The sequence below is a fragment of the Mastigoproctus giganteus genome, chromosome 1 (assembly GCF_048544385.1).
Source record: "Mastigoproctus giganteus isolate SK-2022 chromosome 1, ASM4854438v1, whole genome shotgun sequence".
In the NCBI taxonomy this organism is placed as follows: Eukaryota; Metazoa; Arthropoda; class Arachnida; order Uropygi; family Thelyphonidae; genus Mastigoproctus; species Mastigoproctus giganteus.
This window is the reverse complement of record NC_143575.1, coordinates 248,430,102-248,450,963: the sequence shown is the minus strand read 5'-3', so window position 1 is coordinate 248,450,963 and position 20,862 is coordinate 248,430,102. Positions and strand designations below refer to the sequence as shown.

Sequence of the window (20,862 nt, the reverse complement as noted above, 5' to 3'; positions counted from 1 at the left end):
TCTTGCAGTGCAGAAAAATGAAAATGGCAAGTCAGTGATTACTGTATTTGTTTACATTTGCCATTTTGAAAGTGAATTCTGCAGATATCACGGATTATACTGCTGTTTTACATTTATTTTAAATTAAAAACCCCTCACTATGGCCCCTAAAGTTAATAAACCCATACAGAGAAGAAAGGAAGAACAACATCAAAGCTTACTAACAAACTTGATATAATCCAAACTATTAAATTAGGGCTACCTGGAAAGTTAATTCATACCCATGTATATTGTGTCTGTAAATTGCATCTGTTCTCCAGTCGATTTTCCTACTTTGCTGGATGAAAAAAAAAACCCCAATTTCTGGGGGGGGGGGGAGCCTTGCCATCTACACCTGAGACTGACTATTCAGCCATGGAGTGAAAAAAGCCCATAAAAGTTTCTCGCATCATTGACGGGATTCGAAACCAGGCCTTTTCCGCCCAGTGTGGGGAGGATAGTCACGATACTACTGTGCTACTTAAACTTGCAGACTAAACTTGATATAATAAAGAAAATAGAAGTGCATAGGTAGGAGTGTATTAATGGCAGAATATAACATTGGATCATCAACATCTTTATCTTTTTTTTTATGTGTAGTTAATAAAATTGCAATCTTACTCTCTCTATTTCTTATTTAGCCTCATTATTTCTGCATTAAATATATTAAAAATAAAACTTTCTAGATAACGGAAAAATCGAAATAATGGTACCTTCAGGGATTCGAGGTGCCATTATTCTGAAAGTCTACTGTATGTGTAAAGTTGAATAAAGCAGCACACAATTTTTTCTTATCATGAACTGTTTTATTCAAAAGGATTAAATATTAAAACACATACAGTTAAAAATAGTCAAAATCAAGTAAACGGTAATAACCATGTCTCTTGGGACCTTGTGGCTACATTTTGGATATCTTTTGTAAATTTCTCATTGCCTCAGTTTGCAATAAGACTTCCTGATATTTTACTTGTCAGCACAAACTATATAATTTATAGTTTCCTCCAGGCTTGTTCTCTCTCTTTCTCTCTTCAACACACTTTAATTAACCCAGACCTTTCCTTAGAAGTTCTAATTGAAGAAATTTAACTGAAAACCAAATAAAGTTTGATGGCATTTCTATGAGCATTTGACTTTGTGTTTGGCTAATATGATGTTTTGTTCTTAAATGAACAGTATTCTTTATGGAGCTACATCAAGTAGGCAATTTAATATATATAACACCACAATATTAAAAATAGATAAACTCTATTCAATAAAGAATTTACAGCATTTAATTACTGGATTACATGCAACTTCCCTCCCAATTATATTCTGCAAAGATACAACAGCTGTGGATGAAGGTTGCAAGTGCTCAAAGATTTATGTCTTATTCATGTGATGGAAACTCTTCACAGAATAAAGTGCTGTTATGTGTAACACCGTAGTGTGTTATGTAAATCAAATTATTTACTTAATATAATATTTCTTTTATGGAGTTAAGTTTATATTTATTCCTTAAATTGCAGTCTAATGTAACATAGCAGACTATAAAATTGCTGACCAAAACAAAAGTCTCTATTGTTAAAGTTTTTGAAAGTCTAATGTGCAAACTTTCTTATTGTTATTTGCATAAAAATATATAATATACATCCCTTTCTGTATATTGTAATGATGGACTTATTAATAAATTAAAAATAAAACTCTTGAATCTTTAATAGTAGGACATTATGGAATAGACAGAAACAGACTGCAGATAGATGCCCAACTATTAAAAATCTGAAAAAATAATTTATTACTAACATTCATCACAATCAATGGACCTGGTATATTACATCACGTGTGCACACACACCAGTGCACTCATTTTACTGGACATTATAAGTGTATTTTTAGACTGTTAAGTGCTAACAGGAAACTAGAGAAATTCCAAATTCCTTCAGAAAGGGACCAATTAAATTGATAATAGTGAATGAGAGCCTAACACAAGAGAAATGAGTATAGAACTGTAGGACTCAAGTATGCATCTACTCCAAAAGTGGATAAATTTACAACCTTGTGGTAAGATTAAAACTTCAATACTGATAATGCTTTAAAAATAGTTTTTATTCTCCTATCACAAAAAAAAAATAAATAAATAAAAAAATTGAGAGGATTCATCATTAAAAGTGTGTCCTTAGTTTCAGATAAATACAGAATTTATTAAATTCACCTTAAATAACTCAATAGGCCTTGTATTACATATAAAATTTAAATAATGGCCAATGTGCTAAAACTGTATACACTCATTATATAGACTAGACTAGACTATAAACAAACAATTCACTCTTCATTAATGGATTTGTTCTGTACCTATTTCAAGTAATGCAGAGAAATATAAAAACTTTTGTTTTTCAACCACTGAGTCCTAAGCCATCAATTGAAAATTTTCCAACCATTCAAATGGCAGAAAATGCATAATTAATGCTGGATTGTGATCCCAAATGGAAAAAAACATACCTGGCTCTCCCAGCCTGTCCATATGAAAACAGCGTAAAGAACAGTATTCGTGAATGCTCCCTGTGCGAGGATTACAAGCCCGTGGTTTTGAGCAGCCATTTCTAGAGCACACACCTATAGAAGGCACATAAAGTATGTGCACATATTTCTTTCCAGTAAATAAAAAAATCAGTTATTATAATTTTATAACAGTTTAATTATAATTTTTATAATTTTGATTATGTATATTGGGAATGAGACTACTATTGACACAATCAGATAATTTTCCTTAAAATGCTTTTAGGTGAATTCTTTCTAAATCAATTAATGTATTCTTGACTATTTCAAAATTATACATGTTTAATAATTCATTCTTCTATAATATACATTATTTATACAAGAGATATACAGATATGAATATAAAATACACTTCAAAGAACTGGTGAAATCTCTTAACATACAATACTCACAAAGTTACTTGCAGATTATTTTATGTTAAGAAGACAACTAACTACCAGGGGAGCACAAAAATTTTTAAAGAAATGAAACTGAGTCACATTCAAAACAGACCATAGACATCATAGCAAATTTTGACTTAATCCCAGTAATTAATAATTTATAGTTTTTTATCCAAGTTAAAATAATAAAGAATTTTTTTTTTTTTTCAGCTGTGCTCATTTTCAAATTTTCCAAGTTCTATAATGTAAATGTGTTGCACATTTATATTACAAAACTACATTACTTTAATTACATTATGTTACTCATTGTAATTAACAAAACATGTAACAATGTAATTATACAATTACAATGAATTAATTAATTCATTGTAATCATTATTGAAATACTCATCCGCATATATAACAGAATAAAGTGCTCATTGAAATAAATGTTATGTTCAAAAACATAATTAACTTCTTATTAAAAGTATGACATTTTGTAATATGAACTTACTAAATTTTTGAACTAAATTAATCTGTTGCCAAGTTGTATTTTTTGTAATTTTACTAGCATGCAATGTGTAAAGTTTGATGTATTGATTTATACTATTTAAAAAGAAAGGAGGAAAGAAAGAAAAAAAATTTAAATTAAGAAATAGGTATTGTTTGCTAAATTTTAGTGGTAACAATCTTTTAACAGAAAAACGCAGTGAAATTCTGAAATTTTGTGCCAACTATTTCATGTTTACTTTTAATTATATCATTCTTAAAATATAGCAGTCTCGTAGAGATAAGACACTTTTAAAAATAAACATGCATTTAATATTTTTTTTTAAAAAGAAAACTAGGATTAATGAATTTCAGCAGTAATGTTCCCTCTGATTTTTCTATCCATATGTAGAATGAATTTCAAGGAAATGTGATGTATGCCACTATCCAAAACAAAAAACACTATACATAATATATATATATTTTTTAAAGTGTTTTAATAGCAACTTTAAAAATATATACTATGCTTAATTACTGTAAGTACTATACCTAATAGTATAATACATTACATTAGGTACAGTAAGTAATATACTTGTTATAAAAGAAGAAAGAATAGCACAAAAGGAATAATTAATAAGGTGTCTATTACACTTATGTGGTAACAAAATTTATTTCATATTTGAGATATTTCTTAAATATGAAATTTAACACATCAAAATTTTTAATAATCATTCAGACAGACACTTAGTGTTAGTGTCTATTCCTATGAGGATGATGTGCATGACTATAATATTTAAGAGCACAATACTTGGTCTATTTTAGAGTAGTGTAAACAGCCATCAGTACTACACAACTTTTAAGAAATGGATCAATAATAATTAAAATATTATTTTAATTTTTTACAGTTGGTTATATGTTAATTTTAAATAAATATGTTTTTCTTGATGTTCCTTTTCTGCATGATAATGTATAATATACAATATCTTACCTAGAAGGCTAGCAGTCAAGGCACTGTTAGTATTGACTTCTTCATCACTATCGTAATCTGGCCAATCGTATATGGCAGTCAAATTAGTATGTCTGCCAGATGCATCTTTAACCCAAGGATTATTAGGGTCAAGTTCCTGAAGAGAAGCTATAATTGCTTGGGTTAACTGTTCCTGAAGAAACAAAAATATTTTCAGCAAACACATCCTCTTTAAATATAAAGTGCACGTAGAACAAATAAATCAAAATTTATAAATACATAAATTAAAGAAGAATAATTACACATAATGAGAAAGGACATCTCTGAGAGTTACAGAATGCTGTTGCTGTGTGTTTATTATATAATACTGATAAAAATTGATAGAATATTTAGAAAGAACCGAAGAGCAGATGGGCTGAGAGGTGGCAACTGAAGTTTAACACTGACAAATGCAAAGTACTGCATATGGGAAGCAGTAACCCTGAGTGACGTACCAAGTGTGAAACACTATACTCAGGGTAGTGGAGAATGAAAAAGACCTGTGGCTAATTGTGTAGTCAGATATGAAGTTTTCTGAGCAGTGCAGATGGGCTGCAAAAGTAGCTCATGGGGTCTTGGCAATGATATACAGAAATTTTGCTAGCAGGGATAAGGAGGTGATTATTCCCTTGTATAAGGCAATGGTCAGGCCACACATTTAGTACTACATACAGATCTGGAGGCCTCATTTTAGGAAAGATGTAGTTGTATAAGACTTTGAATTGTTTCAGCAGGCTCAATGCTGATGGGATGCTTCCTCTTTCTCAGATTACAAACCTGAGGGGACAGACTCAAATTGAGGAAAGACAGTTGTAGAATAAATGTGCATAAATTTTCCTTTAGCCAGCAAGTAGTTGATTGCTAGAACAAACTTCTACCTGTCGTGAAAGCTGATAGCTTAAATAAAATCCAAGGAAAAAGATGGACAAACTTTTGGAGCAAATGGATGGGTGAAATGGGAAGGTTTTTATTTTTTTGGCTCATGCTGTATAAGCTTGCTTTCTTGCATCATATGCCTCCACTAATGCCAATGCTATATTCCCACATAAATCAGGTAATTAGAAAAAGTTAGGTAATGTACAAAGTGCATTACATTTCAGGTATGTTTGGTTTTTATATCTTAAATTATTTTGAATTTTTATTTAATCATTGTTGTTATAATTATAAAGATAATTAATATAATTATCTTTGTTACCAATTAATTCCTAATTAATTAGCTAATAATAAATAAAAGAAATTGGTTTTACATCATTGCACATACCTCACAAGATGATATTCACTCAACCTTTTGTAATAATTTATTTCCTCCAGCATTTTTAACGAAATAGAAGTTCTATGAAATACAATATGTATTTCACAGATCTTCTCTGATTTTTATAATGTATGCAGTCAACGTTTTTGCAATATAACTGTTTTGCCAATTGTCATTAATTAGAATTTTGTATTCCAATTAATGATAATTGGAACATATAAACACATTTCTGCTGAGATTAATATAATAAGTAAATAGTAAATTCATGGTTTATATATTTAGTAAACTAAATGACAGAAAAAAAAAAAAAGAGATCTTCAAAAACCAATGCCTTTTATATGTACCTTGCTTAATTAAACCGAGAATATATTTCTTTTCTGCACATCTACCATACTGCATATTATACATCATCCATATACTGCACATTATACTATTAGATGCAGTATATGAAGAGCCTAAAATGTGCGGCTAAAAAAGAAATGAGAAATATTTTTTTAAATCATTTATTATTTTAAATACAACAATTTCAATGTTTATTCCCTTAAAAGTACTCTCCAGCTGTGCTTATGCAGTGCCCCATCTGTGATTTCCAGGATCTAAAACAGCAGCAGAAGTCCTTGGAAGATACTGTCTTTAATTGCTGCATTGTGTTCTTCTGAATGTCTGCTAAGTCCTCAAATCATTTTCCTTTGAGGTAGATTTTAATTTTCGGGAACAGAACAGAGTTGCATCTGATGAATTGCTCCAATGTTGTGGTCGTGTTTTTAATTAAAAACTCTCTCACTGCAGAGGAATGACATGGTGCATTGTCATGATCCAAAAACTATTTGTCTGGCTATAAATTGGGCCACGTCTTTCGAATTTTTTCAAAAAGCCTTCCTAAAATGTCATTGTAGAGTGCCTGATTAACAGTCTGATTTAGCAGGACAAATTCATGAACAATACCACAACAATCAAAGAAAACGACAATCATGGACCTGATCTTCGATCAAAATATTCTTGCTTCCTTTAAACAGGAAGAAGAGAGAGTTTGCAACTGCATGCTTTGACGCTTGGTTTGTGGATCTTACTGAAAGACCTAGGATTCATCTTCTGTTATCAGTGAATCCAAAAAGTTGGAAGTTCTCCACAAATTTTTTCCAAATTTGTACTGCAAACTTCCACACATTTCTGCTTCTGATCGTCTGTCAGGATGAAGAGAACCATTAGTGTGCACACCTTTCTTGTGCCCAACCACTCTATCAAAATTGTTCTTAATGTTTCTTTGTCAATGTGTAACTGTTCTGCAATTAGCTGAATGTTCATCTGACAGTCTTGGCACATGATCTCTTGAATTTTTTCAACATTCTCATCTGTCATTGAAGTTGGGATTCTTCCTGTCATCACAGGAATCTTCCTACTCCTCTCTGAATCAATTGTGCCATTTCTACACGTGGCTGATCCATAGTTTCATCACCATACACTTTCCATAACATCTCCAACGTTTCTGCACCATTTTTATCAAGTTTCACTAAAAATTTAATAACAATCCTTTGCTCTAAATTTTTCTGCTGAAAGGTTAAAAAACTTATTCACTTAAAGAGGTACAGTTCAATAAAACTTAACTGATTACAATGAAACAAAAACTGATATGTACAGAAAAAAAACAAGCTATGGCACAATATGAATGTTGTTGAAATGTGTAGTAGTAAGGCGTTGGCAAGCAACAATTCTCATTTCATTTTAGCTGCACCTTGTATACGATATGTATGGGGAAAAAAAGAAATAATAATTACTGGAATTCTATTTGTCCAAGTTTATTGAAGTTTGGAATGGCTTGGCAAATCTTTTTAAAAGAACAAATATAAAATCTCATGAAAATCCATGCATTTGTTGTTGAGTTGTTAGATGTGGACAGATGGACACGGTGAAGACAACAGGTGCTTTGTGCACATGTAAATGCACCTAAAAATAGTATAAGTAACTATAGTTCTTTATCATCATTTTCACTAATAAGTAGAAAAAAACAATATAATATACATATAAAAAAATAAATAAGTGTAGTAACCAACTGGATATATAAAAAAGAAATATACTTTAAATGTAACTTAATATCATAATATTAGAATAACTAACGTCTTCCACTGGATCAATGCCCATTAAGCTGGGATAATAGCGACGTTTTGTGCGTCTCATACTGGGTGGAGTTTCTGGAGGTATAAGTCCCTTGGACACAGCCGAAATAAACTCTTGTCTTTTCCGCTTTACTTGAACAGTTGTTTGAATAATTTTGGCACGTGGTGTTCTCAGATAGTGGCGTGCAACCATTTCAGATAACTTTTCTGTGACTTCTTCCAAATCATTCTGTAAAACAAGATTCATATAATGTATAATTGAAACATATATGATATATATTCCTGTATTCATTGGGAACATATGAATTATGATAAAAACTGGGAATCTGGATAAAAAAAAATCACTATAAAATGAAAAATAAGCTGCATTTTAATTAAAGTAAAAATACATGTTTTTTTTTTTCATAACAGAATTTAAAACAGGAAACTCCCAAAATCCTTTCAAATGCACTATGTGCTTTTTGAAAGGACTATTCCCAAAGAGCACTATAAGAGGGGAAATGCTCCCCTTTTTTGGTGGCTATTTCTCATTTTGGTAGATAACATTGATTTTTTAGCTTTTTTTTTTCTGCAGTTTTTATGAATAATGGTTTATGTGTGAGTTGAAAACCTGTACACTTAATACTATACTTGCATTTTTGGCACCCATAACTTTTCTTTGTATGTTGTTAAACATTTTATTAAATTAAACATATCTTGAGTCTTACTGTATAAAAGTAGCATTACAGGAGCATTAATAATAATGTTAATACTGCATTTATAGTATTATATATTTATTATTATAATAATAATCATAATGCAGTCATTAATGAAATTTATTGATTCTATGTTGAATACACACAAGATATTGATTATGGTATAAGCAAGGAAAGTGGAAAAACTATTGTTGAATTAACACAAAAAAAAAAAAAAAAAAAAAGGTGAAAGTAAGGCACTGAGTTGTAAAGAGTATGAAATAAATAATATTACCTGCACTGGAAACGATTTCTATGAAGTAAACAGACTGCATTATGAACAAGTAGTCTATCATCCATTTCCCAATGCTAAAACTCAAGAGAAAGGAGGGTTATATCTAGATTTACTTCTTAGAACTTTAAAAAAAAAAAATAGACAGGAAAAGTAAACATTTAATAAAACAGTTCAACGCTGTTTATCTAGTAGTGTGTGGCCAAAAAAGTTGATGAAGGCCAAGTCTCAACATAGCTTGAAAAGCATTAGTATATTTAAAATAATTATGCCTTTCATTTGACTTTCATCCAAATTATAAAAAAAAATATTTATAATCTGAATGAAACTAATATAATTTTTAAAAAAATCACCAGACCACATATTGGAATTGAAAGGTGATAAATGCCACAATGGAAAACAGGGCAAGAAAAATCTCACTACAAACATGGATGGGTGGCTGCAATAAACCAAATTAGTGATTACTGGCAAATATGCAAAACTACAGTGTTTCAAAGACATCTGACTTGATAGCTTACCCATCATATACAAGAGGGTGGCCAACGAGTCGATCGCAGCTTTAATTTTGGTTGATCATGACAAATTTTAAATATACAGTCATCCCTCGATTTGTGCGGTCAGGTATACTACCAAAATTTTATACTGCGCAGAGGGTTTTCGCTACCTGCGCGTTATTTATTATTTATTTTTTTTAATGAAGCTTCAAAAATAGGAATGAAGAGCAGATTTTGAAAATTTATTTATTATTTTTTTTTTTCCGCATGATTCAAGATTTCATCGAAGGAGAAACACATTTTACCATAATAACTTAAAATACCACAGAATTCCAGCTGTCGGTATTATTGCAAATGCAATAAGATTGAGTTTACTACCCATTTATAATTAGATTGCACTAACAGAAAAGTGCAAATTGTTTTTATTGTTTTATGGTTGTGACCTCCAGAAATAGCTTTAGAGAAATATCACAAAGGCATTCAAAACTGATTCTTATAAGGATATAACCAAACAGAGCAATAAATGGTGGTGTGTTTGTCCAGTTATTTTGAAAAACAACTTCCTCATTCAGGAATCCTATTCATCAATTATCCTAAGCTAGCTGTTCAGACAGAATATTTTTCCGGTTCACGCAACTTAAGTGTTTTAATTGGTAAGCATTGCTTTTGCCGATTTAATAACTGGACAGTACTTATATGTTAATTTAATACCTTTTGATTTAAAATGAATACTACGAAAAAGAGTAAAACGTACCATTTTCATCAAGAGTGGGAACTAGAATACTTTTTTGTAATGGTGAAAGAAAAATACCCAAAAAAGGAAATTTATAAAGGCACTTCAACGCATTCCATGGTAAATACCAATTGGATTTTCCGCCGAATAGTGACCTTAGAAAAAATAAATTAGAAGAACTTAAATACAGATTATTCGCGCAGCAAAATTTCTTCATGACACCTAATTTACAATCTTAAGCAGTAACTGTAGTATCATTTAAAGCGAGTCATCTTCTTGCAAAAAAATGCAAATCATTTTCTGATGGTCAATTCATCAAAGATGCATTTTTAGAAATAACAGATTCTCTTTTTGAAAATTTTAAGAACAAATATGAAATTAAAAGTGCTCTTCAAGATCTGCAATTATCTCAAAATACTGTGATGCGACGCATTGAAAAAATGAGTAAAAATGTGAACAATTGTGTGTGCATATTGTTATTTGTGTGTCCTTTTCTTTACAACTGGATGAATCTACAGACGTCAGTGATACAGCTCAATTGCTCGTTTTTGTTGGTATGTTTTTCGATGATTCTACCACTAGAGAAGAACTGCTGGGTATGGTTTCGTTAAAAGAAAGAACTAGAGGTCTTGATATCTTTAACTAATTTAAAAATTTTATTGAAAAAATTAAATTTCCATTATTTAAGCTCGTATCAGGAACAACAGATGGAGCTAAAGCAATGACAGGGCATCTTAATGGATTCATTGCATGAATTCCCAGAGATACCACTGTATCATCCACCAACAGATTAAATACTAAAAGTGTTATGGACATCGCTATCGAAATCGTGAATTCCATCAGAGGACAATCTCTTCAAAGGAGACTTTTCAAAATGCACATCGATGAAAAAGAACCAGATCTGATATTACACAGAGTAAGTTTTTACAGAGATTTCAAAATTTGCTGAATGAAATTAAAAAATTTGTTGATCAAAGGGGAGATGATTATCAGCAGCTACAAGATACGGAGTGGTTGTGTGATCTGGCTTTTTTGTCAGAGTTTAGCAGTAAATTAAAGTGATCTGAATTTGGAATTACAAGGGGGGGGAAAAATGTGGGTTACATGATTAGTAGTATTTCTGCATATAAATATCAATTTTTGGCAATGGCTAAGGATCTCAAAGAAAACAAATTCAATCATTTGCAAAAATATCCTGTTTTTGAATTTAATAGTGAGAAATATGTTTCTGAAATTGAGAATGTTGTGGACAATTTTGAAACCAGAATCAGTGATTTTAAAACAATTGAAGACATTGTTCAATATATTTCTTATCCATCTAATGTCCACTTAGATACGAAACAAATTCCAGAAAAAAATCGCTGCGATTTTTCACATGGAGAAAATATTACTTGAAAATGAAATTATTACATTGCGAAACGATATCTTGCTAAAAGCCAGATCATCAGAAGAAGCCTTTTGGAAATATGGTTGCCGAGAAAAGTATTCAAATGTAAAAAAATGCAGTGAACTTTTAAATTCCTGTTTTGGTTCCACATATCTGTGTGAATCGACCTTTTCGTATTTGAAACAAACAAAGAATCGATGTTCTCTTACGGACTTGCATACAAATGATTCTTTACGGTTGGACTTATCACAGTATATCCCTGATTTTGAAAGCTTGGCAGATGACATGAATACACAAATTTCACATAAATTAAAAATTTAAATACGTATGAATTTAAAATAAGAATTCTGAATTGTATTGAATTTTAAAATTTATAAACAACTTTTTCAATATGTGTTGATTAACTTTAACCTTGTGCAATGAAATTTTTGAGATGGTAGATCGTGGTACATTTTGAAGGAAAAAAGTAGATTGCATCACAAATTAAGTTGGCTACCCCTGATATAAAAGAATAATAATAAAAAAAGCATGAATGACAAGAGAAGGTTTCAAAAGTTACCCTATTCAACTGCATTGGGGGGTGTGTGTGTGTGTGTGTGTGTGTGTGTGTGAGAGTGAGAGAGAGAGAGAGAGAGAGAGAGAGAGAGAGAGAGACAGACAGAAAACAAAACTGGCATGGTTTGCTAATTTTCGATAACTACTCTGCTCACCAAGTACCCGAGGCCAATATGCTCAACATTCAGTTGTTGTTCTTACTTCCCAGCTGCGTGTTCAGGATATTATCTAAAATCTGAAAAGTCATCATGTTTGGACCAAAATAAATAGTTACTGCTCTGGAGACATTTATTGCCTGTTTTCAGTGTGGGAAATGGCAATATCCCAAAATTATAGCAAACTGTTTAAAAAAAATGTGGATTATCATCCCAGTCAATGGAAAAAATTAGTGAAACGGGGGGGGGGGGGACATAATAAACAGCGAAATCATTCAATTTACACCTTTCAACCATTTTCTCCCTTTCAATAATGACTAGGTAACATTGACAATTTACAACTCTACATTTGACAAAGCAAGTGCTGTTGTAAAATGATATTGATGATAAAAAGAAGAAAATGATGGATCAACTCAAGCAATGCCATCAAAGGATGCTTCGATAACCCTTCAATGGTACTTATAGTGAGAATCTGACAGGCTGAACCACTGAGTTGAAATTTGCAAAGATATTTGCAAACATAACGGCCTCCGTAGCCGAGTGGGCAGGAGCGGGAGTGCAGTAGCACACACTCTCTGAGTAGACCGGGGTTCAAGCCCCTGACTGCTGAATACGGTCGATCTGCCAACCCGCACTGGACCAGCGTGGCAGATTATGGTCCATTTCCCTCGGCATGAATTGTTGAGGAGGCTTCCACCCTGCAGTGGGTTGATAATGGCTGCACTTTACTTTTTTTTTTTGCAAACATAGTGGTTTTAAGATACTGTACTATGAAGTGCCCACCCAAAAATAAAAGATAGAAAAAATTAGCAACTTTTTTTTAAATAATGAATTCTTTTTTCTTTTAAATAATGAATTCACGGGTCGAGGTGTGGCGCCCACACCACATGGAGGAACACTGCCCCTCTATGTTACCCGGCAGTACTAGGTGGTAGATGACTCTCATCAACCGGTGAAATACCACCACTTTGCTTATTGGAGGCTTGAAGTGGTGGAAACCATGTTTAGTCTCTAGAGCTAAGTTCCGGCCAACCCTTCCCTATCTCTTCCATCATGCAGTATGATTGATGATTTTTGAGGTTATGATGAACGTTGTGGCGAGATCCAATATCCCTTACATTTCGAGGGTACAGCTCTAAAACGGTGTTCGCAGGCCGGCCGCTAGATAGTACACTGGACCAAATCTATTGGTAACTCTCTAGGAGGCTTCCGGCTCAGCTAGTGTATAATCTTGCTACCTCTACTCTGCCAGATAGTGACTGGAGGGAGTCCGAGTAGTGTGTATGCGGGGAGCATTGTCGAGGCCACGTTATGTCAAGGATCTGGGTATATTCTTACCACATATACCCCATATCCAAAAATTTCATTACTTCATACAGCATGTCCCACCCACTTTTTCTTACTATTGAATACACCATGAATTGTCAAAATAATAGAGCAAGCTTATCTGCGAAAAGATCTAAACCTCCCAATGACTTCCTAATTCATTTCACAAATATACGTGGTCTCAATTCCAATCTCAACGATGTCCATTTCCACTTGCAGTCTTCCAAACCCCATGTACTTTTTCTGACTGAATCTCAGTTATCAGTTGATTCAACTACTGCTCATCTCAGATGTCCAAATTATTTGCTGTATGATTCCTTTTGCCTCAAAGGTGGTGCTTGTGCATATGTCCGTTCTGATATTCCCTGTCAGAGACTTGGCAATTTGGAATCTCCTCTCTTTGATCTTCTCTGGCTTAAAATCTCTCTACCTCATTGTGTAAAATTCATCTACCGTTCTCCCAACTCCACTAATCACTTGGAGCTCTTTGACTTCCTCTCTTTGCAACTTGACTTTCTCCAGTCCAGCTTTCCTAACAGTGAGGTAATTTTCCTTGGTGATTTTAATGTTCACAACTCCAGCTGGCTTCCGTTTTCTAGTCACACCGACACAGCAGGTTGAGATGCTGAGACTTTTGCAATTACTAATGACGTAGCACAGATTGTTCATTTACCTACAAGAATACCGGACAATCCTTATCATACAGCCAATACTCTTGATCATTTTCTCACAAACAACCCTTCTAAGTACACAGTCGAAGTGAGAGGTCCTTTAGGCACTTCAGATCACAACTTGGTGATTGTCTCTTCTCCAATGGAACCTTTATCTCATGGCTATTCCCAACCTCGTATTGTTTCGCATTACAAGAATGCAAAAGGATGACCTGCGAGACTTCTTTTCTTCTTTTCCTTAGTCTGATTACTGTTTCAAAACTTCTGATGTCAACGTTTGCTCAGATCGTGTCAGTGAAATTATTCTTGCAGGAATGGAATCCTTTATCCCAAACTCCACTTTAAAATCTCGTCATTTATCTAAACCTTGGTTTTCCAATAAATGTGCTAAGGCTGTCCAAGAGAAGAATGTTGCATATCGTAATTGGCTTGTTTCTAATTCTTCAGTTTCATTTTCTGCCTACACCAAAGCTCGCAACAATTGTAAAGCAGTTATTAATCAGTCCAAACTAGAGTTTGAACAGGCTAAGAGTAGAAACTTGCTTCTTGCCCTAATGGTAGCCGAGCATTCTGGTCTCTTGCCAAAGCTATTGGCCGCAACTTTTGCCCATCTCTGCTCCCACCTCTGTTCAAACTAGATGGTTCTGTTGTCACTTCAACCAAGGATAAAGCTGACTTGCTAGCATCCCATTTTTCTTCGAGCTCATGTGTTAATGATCTTGGTAAAACACCTCCCACCATTCCTAACACGCTCCATTCAATGCCTCCTGTGGTCTTCCGTCAAAAGGATATCAGAAGGATTTTGATGAATCCTGATGCTAAGAAAGCTCCAGGTCCTGATGGTATTTCTCCACTTGTTCTCAAAACCTGTCTCCTGAACTTACTCCTATTCTTTGCCGCCTTTTTTCACTTTCTTATTCCAAAGGTGTTTTTCCTTCTTCTTGGAAATTTGCTCATATCCAGCCAGTTCCTAAAAAGGGTGACAAATCCCTCCCATCCAATTATCGTCCCATTGCAATTACTTCTACTCTTTCAAAAGTAATGGAGAAATCAATTAACTGCCAACTCTTAAACTACATAGAAACCTTCCGTCTGATCAACGATCACCAGTATTGATTCCGTCAGTGTCGATCCACTGGTGATATTCTGGCTTATGTTTCCCATCTATGGACTAATTCAATGGAAAGGTTCGGTGAAACACAAGTAGTTGCTCTTGACATCTCAAAGGCTCTCAATAATATTTGGCATAAAGGTCTTCTAAACAAGCTTCCATCTCATGGTTTGCCAACTGTTTTTTGTAATTGGTTATCCAGTTTTCTCTCTGATCGCTCACTGAGAGTGATAGTAGGCTCTCTTTCTTCTAACTTCTTCACTAATGCTGGTGTCCCACAAGGTTCGGTTCTTTCGCCAACTCTTTTCCTCTTGAATATCAATGACCTTCTTCCATTGACTGGAAATCCTATCCATAGTTTTGCCGATGATAGCACATTGCATTCAACTTTCCATTTTGAGAAACCTTGTCCAGCTCAATCAGTTCAAGTTCTTGAAAATCTGCTGCCAATTCCTTAAATGCCGATCTTCAGGTAATTCTCCAGTGGGGCAAAGACAACTTAGTTGATTTCAACCCTACTAAAACTCAGTCTTGTCTTATATCAACGATCGCCAGTATGGATTCCGTCAGTATCGATCCACTGGTGATATTCTGGCTTATGTTACCCATTTATAGACTAATTCAATGGAAAGGTTCGGTGAAACACAAGTAGTTGCTCTTGACATCTCAAAGGCTTTTGATCGTGTTTGGCATAAAGATCTTCTAAACAAGCTTCCATCTTATGGATTGCCAACTGTTTTTAGTAATTGGTTATCCAGTTTTCTCTCTGATCGCTCACTGAGGGTGATGGTAGATGGCTCTATGTCTTCTAACTTCTCCACTAATGCCGGTGTCCCCCAAGGTTCAGTTCTTTTCCTCTTGTATATTAATGACCTTCTTCCATTGACTGGAAATCCTATCCATAGTTTTGCCGATGATAGCACATTGCATTCCACTTTCCATTTTGAGAAATCTTGTCCTGCTCAATCAGCTTCAACTTCTCGAAAATCTGCTACCAATTCCTTAAATAACAATCTTCGGGTAATTCTCCAGTGGGGCAAAGACAACTTAGTTGATTTCAACCCTTCTAAAACTCAGTCTTGTCTTATATCTTGCAAAAAAGGATTCTTCTGCTCCTATGCTTATGTTTAGTGACACTTCGATTTCTAGGCAAAATGATATATCTCTTTTGGGGATTACCCTGACTTCTAATCTCTCTTGGCACAAGCACATTACAAATATTGCTTCCTCTGCATCTAAAAAACTTGGTTTTCTCTTTTGCTCTCGGCGTTACTTTTCTTCCAAACAGCTGCTCACTCTGTATAAATCACAAATCCACCCTGCTATGGAATATTGTTGCCACATCTGGGGTGGTGCCCCCAAAACCTCTCTCGGGCTTCTTGATTCCATTCAGAAGAGGGCAGTTAGGTTAATTAATGATTCATCTCTAACAGAGTCTCTCCACTCGCTTTTTCATAGACGGACTGTTTCTGCTGCGTGCCTCTTCTACAGATACTTCCATGGGCACTGTTCTTCTGAATTGGCTTCTATAATTCCCGCTCTCTCTTTCGAAACAGTCCGAACACGTGCCGTCACCAGTCAACATCCATTTACTGTTCAACTTCAAACCCACAAAACCAACTTTTCATCTTCCTCATTTATTCATTCAACTGCCGTTTTCTGGAACAACCTTCCTTCATACGTATTTCCTGAAAATTACAATCTACAGAAGTTCAAGTCCAATGTCAACAAATATCTTCTTTCGTCTTCTCAACCTCCAACCCAAGCACGGTACTAAGTACTATAGGTTCTAATACCTCTCGTGTTTGGGGTTCTCATAAAAAAAAAAAAAAAAAATTTATAAGCTACATATGTAGCTATTTATTTTATTTATTAAATTTAAATTTATTTTATTTATTAAAGTTAAAAAATTAGTGATTAAAAACCATTTAAATGAGTTTTTATTCAAGTGAATTAAAACAAGAATTTAAAATATGAATTTAAATCTGTAAATTTAAAAACTGTGTTAGTATTTTTATTTATTAAAACATCATGGAATAAAATTTTAAGTTCATAGCACATCCATTATAGATTTCCTTTGTTGAATAATTCTAAGGTAATGAACTTTTAAGTTCTTTATTAATAAAATTTTAAGGTATGTACTTTTATTTTGCTTATTATATATATTTTATTATATGAACCTTATTATACTCCATTTCTTGAAATTTATAAACTTGTTTGTTATTAGTATTTAGAGAAGTAGGGAAGTGTTACTTATTTAAGATATAAGAGGAAAGCAACTTGTTGTGAAGGACTTTGTAACATGAAATGTTATAATAATGATGCATAACATATAAACTTTTGTTTGTCTTAAATTCAACTACATAGTAATGATGCAATTTCACAAAACAATGTGACAAGGTTGAATTTTACATAGTTTGAAGCTCTGCACTCTAAAATTTTATTAGTATTTTTAATTACCAAATAATGTTTTTGTATGTTTTGCATTATCAGTTTTTGTAATTTCAGTAATGTTGAAATATCATATCTTTATGAATTTTTAATTAAGTTTTACATAATTTAGAATGTTTTTATTGGTCCCTTAAATTTCAAGTAATGAAATTTTATAGTACTCTATTTCTAAACATATATTTCTTAAATTTATTTACATAGCCATATCAGGTGAGAGAGAGAGAGAGAGAATGAGTTAACTCACCTGCATAAATTCAAAAATTGTTTTGTTGTACCCATTATCTTCCAAATAGTATCCATATATATAGGAACCACACAGTACCCTTCGCGCTCTTAATAACTCTAATACTGCCTCTTCCAAGAAATGTGTTTCTAGCTCTGCAGCAACTGGATCTTCAACAGTTGAAACTAATGTTTCCATTTTGTCTTGTGCGGCTTTAAGTAAAGGTTCTTCAAACTAAAAGGTAAAGACAAAATGGACACTGAATAATAGTTGAAGGTGCTGATGACAAATAGCATATTTTCCAGTGGTAATCTTAATTTAACATTACAATAAATAATATGAATGCTTTAACTGCTCTTTGTGAAGAAAGAAATTGTTTTGTTTAATATTCCCTTTAACAATTCTGTAAAAAATAAAGTAACAGTACTCAAAGTGAGAAATATCTGATAAGAGTCCCCCACAAGAAGTTAATGTATAAACTGGAATGAACTGGAATTACAGGAGAAATCCTTAGTTGGATTAGGGCTGAAGGAAACATAGGAGAAATAGGGTACCCATAAATCAGCAGCCTTCAGAGGGAGCTAGCATAGCAAGTTGAGCCCTTAAGGAATCAGAGAAGAAGGACCCTATTATTTTTAATCTTTGTTAATAACATTTATGAGGGAGTGCAAGGGGGAAGCTTCTATATTGGGAAGATGGTTACCAACTGAATAGAAACAAACTATGGTACTTTTGAAATGATTGGAATAATTATCAGTATGGTCCGAAAAATAGTAGCTAAGGTTTAATGCCACTAAATACACAGTTTTGCATCTGGGAAGCAGAAATCCTATAATAACTTACAAATGGAACAGAAAGAGGAGAAAAAGTGGTTCAAAATAAAAAGATTTACAGGTTATGATATAAAAAGGTTATAAAAGGTTATAAAAAGGTTTACAGGCTATCAAATACAAAATTTACCATGCAGTGTAAACAGACAACCAGGAAGGCACATGGTGTCTTACCAATAATTCATTGGACCTTTGCAAGTATGAAAAAAGGATGTTGTTATTACTCTATATAAGACCATGGTTAGGACCACTTGGAACAATGTACTCAGGTTTGGAGGCTGCACTTAAAAAAAAAAAAGAGAATTTTTAAAGAAAGTTCAGATTAGGGTGAACGGAATAAATTACCTATCAAGATGACCAATGAAAAGACAGGATAGTTAAAGTTTTGCAATAGCAATAATATGAGTGCTTGGAGAGGGGGACTATTTGGCAGATACAGAAATATCCAATTTCCTTGCATCACGTAATTGGGGAAATTGTTGAAGTTAAACTTAAGAAAGGCACCTGGGATCTATCCAGTTATATTAAAGGAGGCAGCAAAGGAAGTAAGAAAACCCTTAGCCATAATTATGAGAGCTTCCTTGGAATCAGGGGAAGTACCCATGTGACCCTCAATTCCCTGCTTGGGACCTCCCCTGAGTCCAAGGATGCTCTCATAATTCCATTGCAGATGTGCAAATGTATCCCAAATTCACAAAGGGGGGATCGAAGGGTGAAACGAGTAATTACAGACCAGCTAGTTTAACTTCTGCACTCGGTAAAATAATGGAGTCACTGGTTAAAGATGCATTGCAGGATCATCTAGACAAGACTGCAGCAATAATTCAGACACAGCATGGGTTTGTTAAGGGAAAGTCTTGTCTGACAAATTTGATAGGATATTATGATGTGGTTACAAAGGAACTGGATACAAAAAATAATTTTGATATCATATACTTGGATTTCAGGAAAGCTTTTGACACTGTTTCGCATGGACGACTACTGTACAAATTGGAGCAGAATGGTATTAACGGTAAGTTGCAACAATGGATAAAATAATGGGAGAAGACAGAGGGTGGTAATCACTGGGCACTGCTCTTCGTGGACTAATGTTATTAGTGGAGTCTCACAGGGTTCGGTGTTGAGTCCACTCTTGTTTTGTATATTTATCAATGATATTGATGAAGGTATATCAGGCTTAGTGTCGCTTGCAGATGATACAAAGGTTGGTAGGGTTGTTAATGACAGTAATGGCAGTGTGTTACTGCAACAGGATCTAGAAAATTTGGGAAGAAGGACTGAGAAGTGGCAACTGAAGTTTAACATTGACAAATGCAAAGTACTGCATATGAGTAGAAGTAACCCCAGAGGAACATACCAACTGTGTGGTACTACACTTAGGGTGGTAGAAAATGAAAAAGACCTGGGAGTAATTGTGCAGTCAGATATGAAGTTTTCTGAGCAATGCAGACAGGCTTCCAGAGCAGGTCATGGGATTTTGTCAATGATATACAGGAATTTTGCTAGCAGGAAAAAAGAGGTGATTGTCCCTCTGTATAGGCAATGGTCAGGCCACACCTTGAGTACTGTGTACAGGTCTGGAGGCCTCATTTTAGGAAGGATGTAGATTTACTTGAGTGTGTATAGAGAAGGGTAACAAGATTGGTGAAGGGAATGAAGGGATACTCTTACTAAGAGAGGCTTAAGTTCTGCAAATTGCCCTGGCTGGAGACTAGGCACCTGCGAGTTGATCTTACTGAGGTGTATAAGCCCTTGAATGGGTTGAGCAGGCTGAATTCTGATGGGATTCTTCACTTGTCCAGATTATGAACCTAAGAGGACATAGATTCAAATTGAAGAAAGACAGCTGTAGAATAGATGTGCAGAAATTTGCCTTTAGCCAGTGGGTGGTTAATTGCCGGAACAAACTTCCATCTGTTGTTCTGGATGTTGATAGGTTAAATAAATTTAAGGAGTAACTGGACAAACATTTAGAGGGAATGGTTTGTGTGAAATTTTTTTTTTTATTTTTGGCTGATGCTATATAAGCTCATACGCTTGCTTTCTTGCATCACATGCCACGATTACTATTACTATGTAGCCATTCTAATACTAATATTAATTATAGATAGGATTAAAATCTATAAAATGCATTAAGGAAATAAATTCATACTTTTTCTGAAGTATGAATATACATGACCATATTCATCAA

General features: G+C 33.7%; 1 protein-coding gene across 1 annotated transcript in view; it reads right to left on the bottom strand.

Annotated features, from left to right (window-relative positions):
• Nucleotides 1-20,862, bottom strand: part of LOC150091738 (ankyrin repeat and IBR domain-containing protein 1-like) — a 228,181-nt gene that overhangs the window by 36,905 nt on the left and 170,414 nt on the right. Inside the window, exons 15-18 of the mRNA XM_090369550.1 lie at nt 17,863-18,075; nt 7,771-7,998; nt 4,386-4,557; nt 2,523-2,606 (exon numbers count right to left, since the gene is read on the bottom strand). Of these exons, the coding sequence (XP_090225676.1) occupies nt 2,523-2,606; nt 4,386-4,557; nt 7,771-7,998; nt 17,863-18,075 (697 nt within the window). The remainder of the gene's footprint in view (nt 1-2,522; nt 2,607-4,385; nt 4,558-7,770; nt 7,999-17,862; nt 18,076-20,862) is intronic.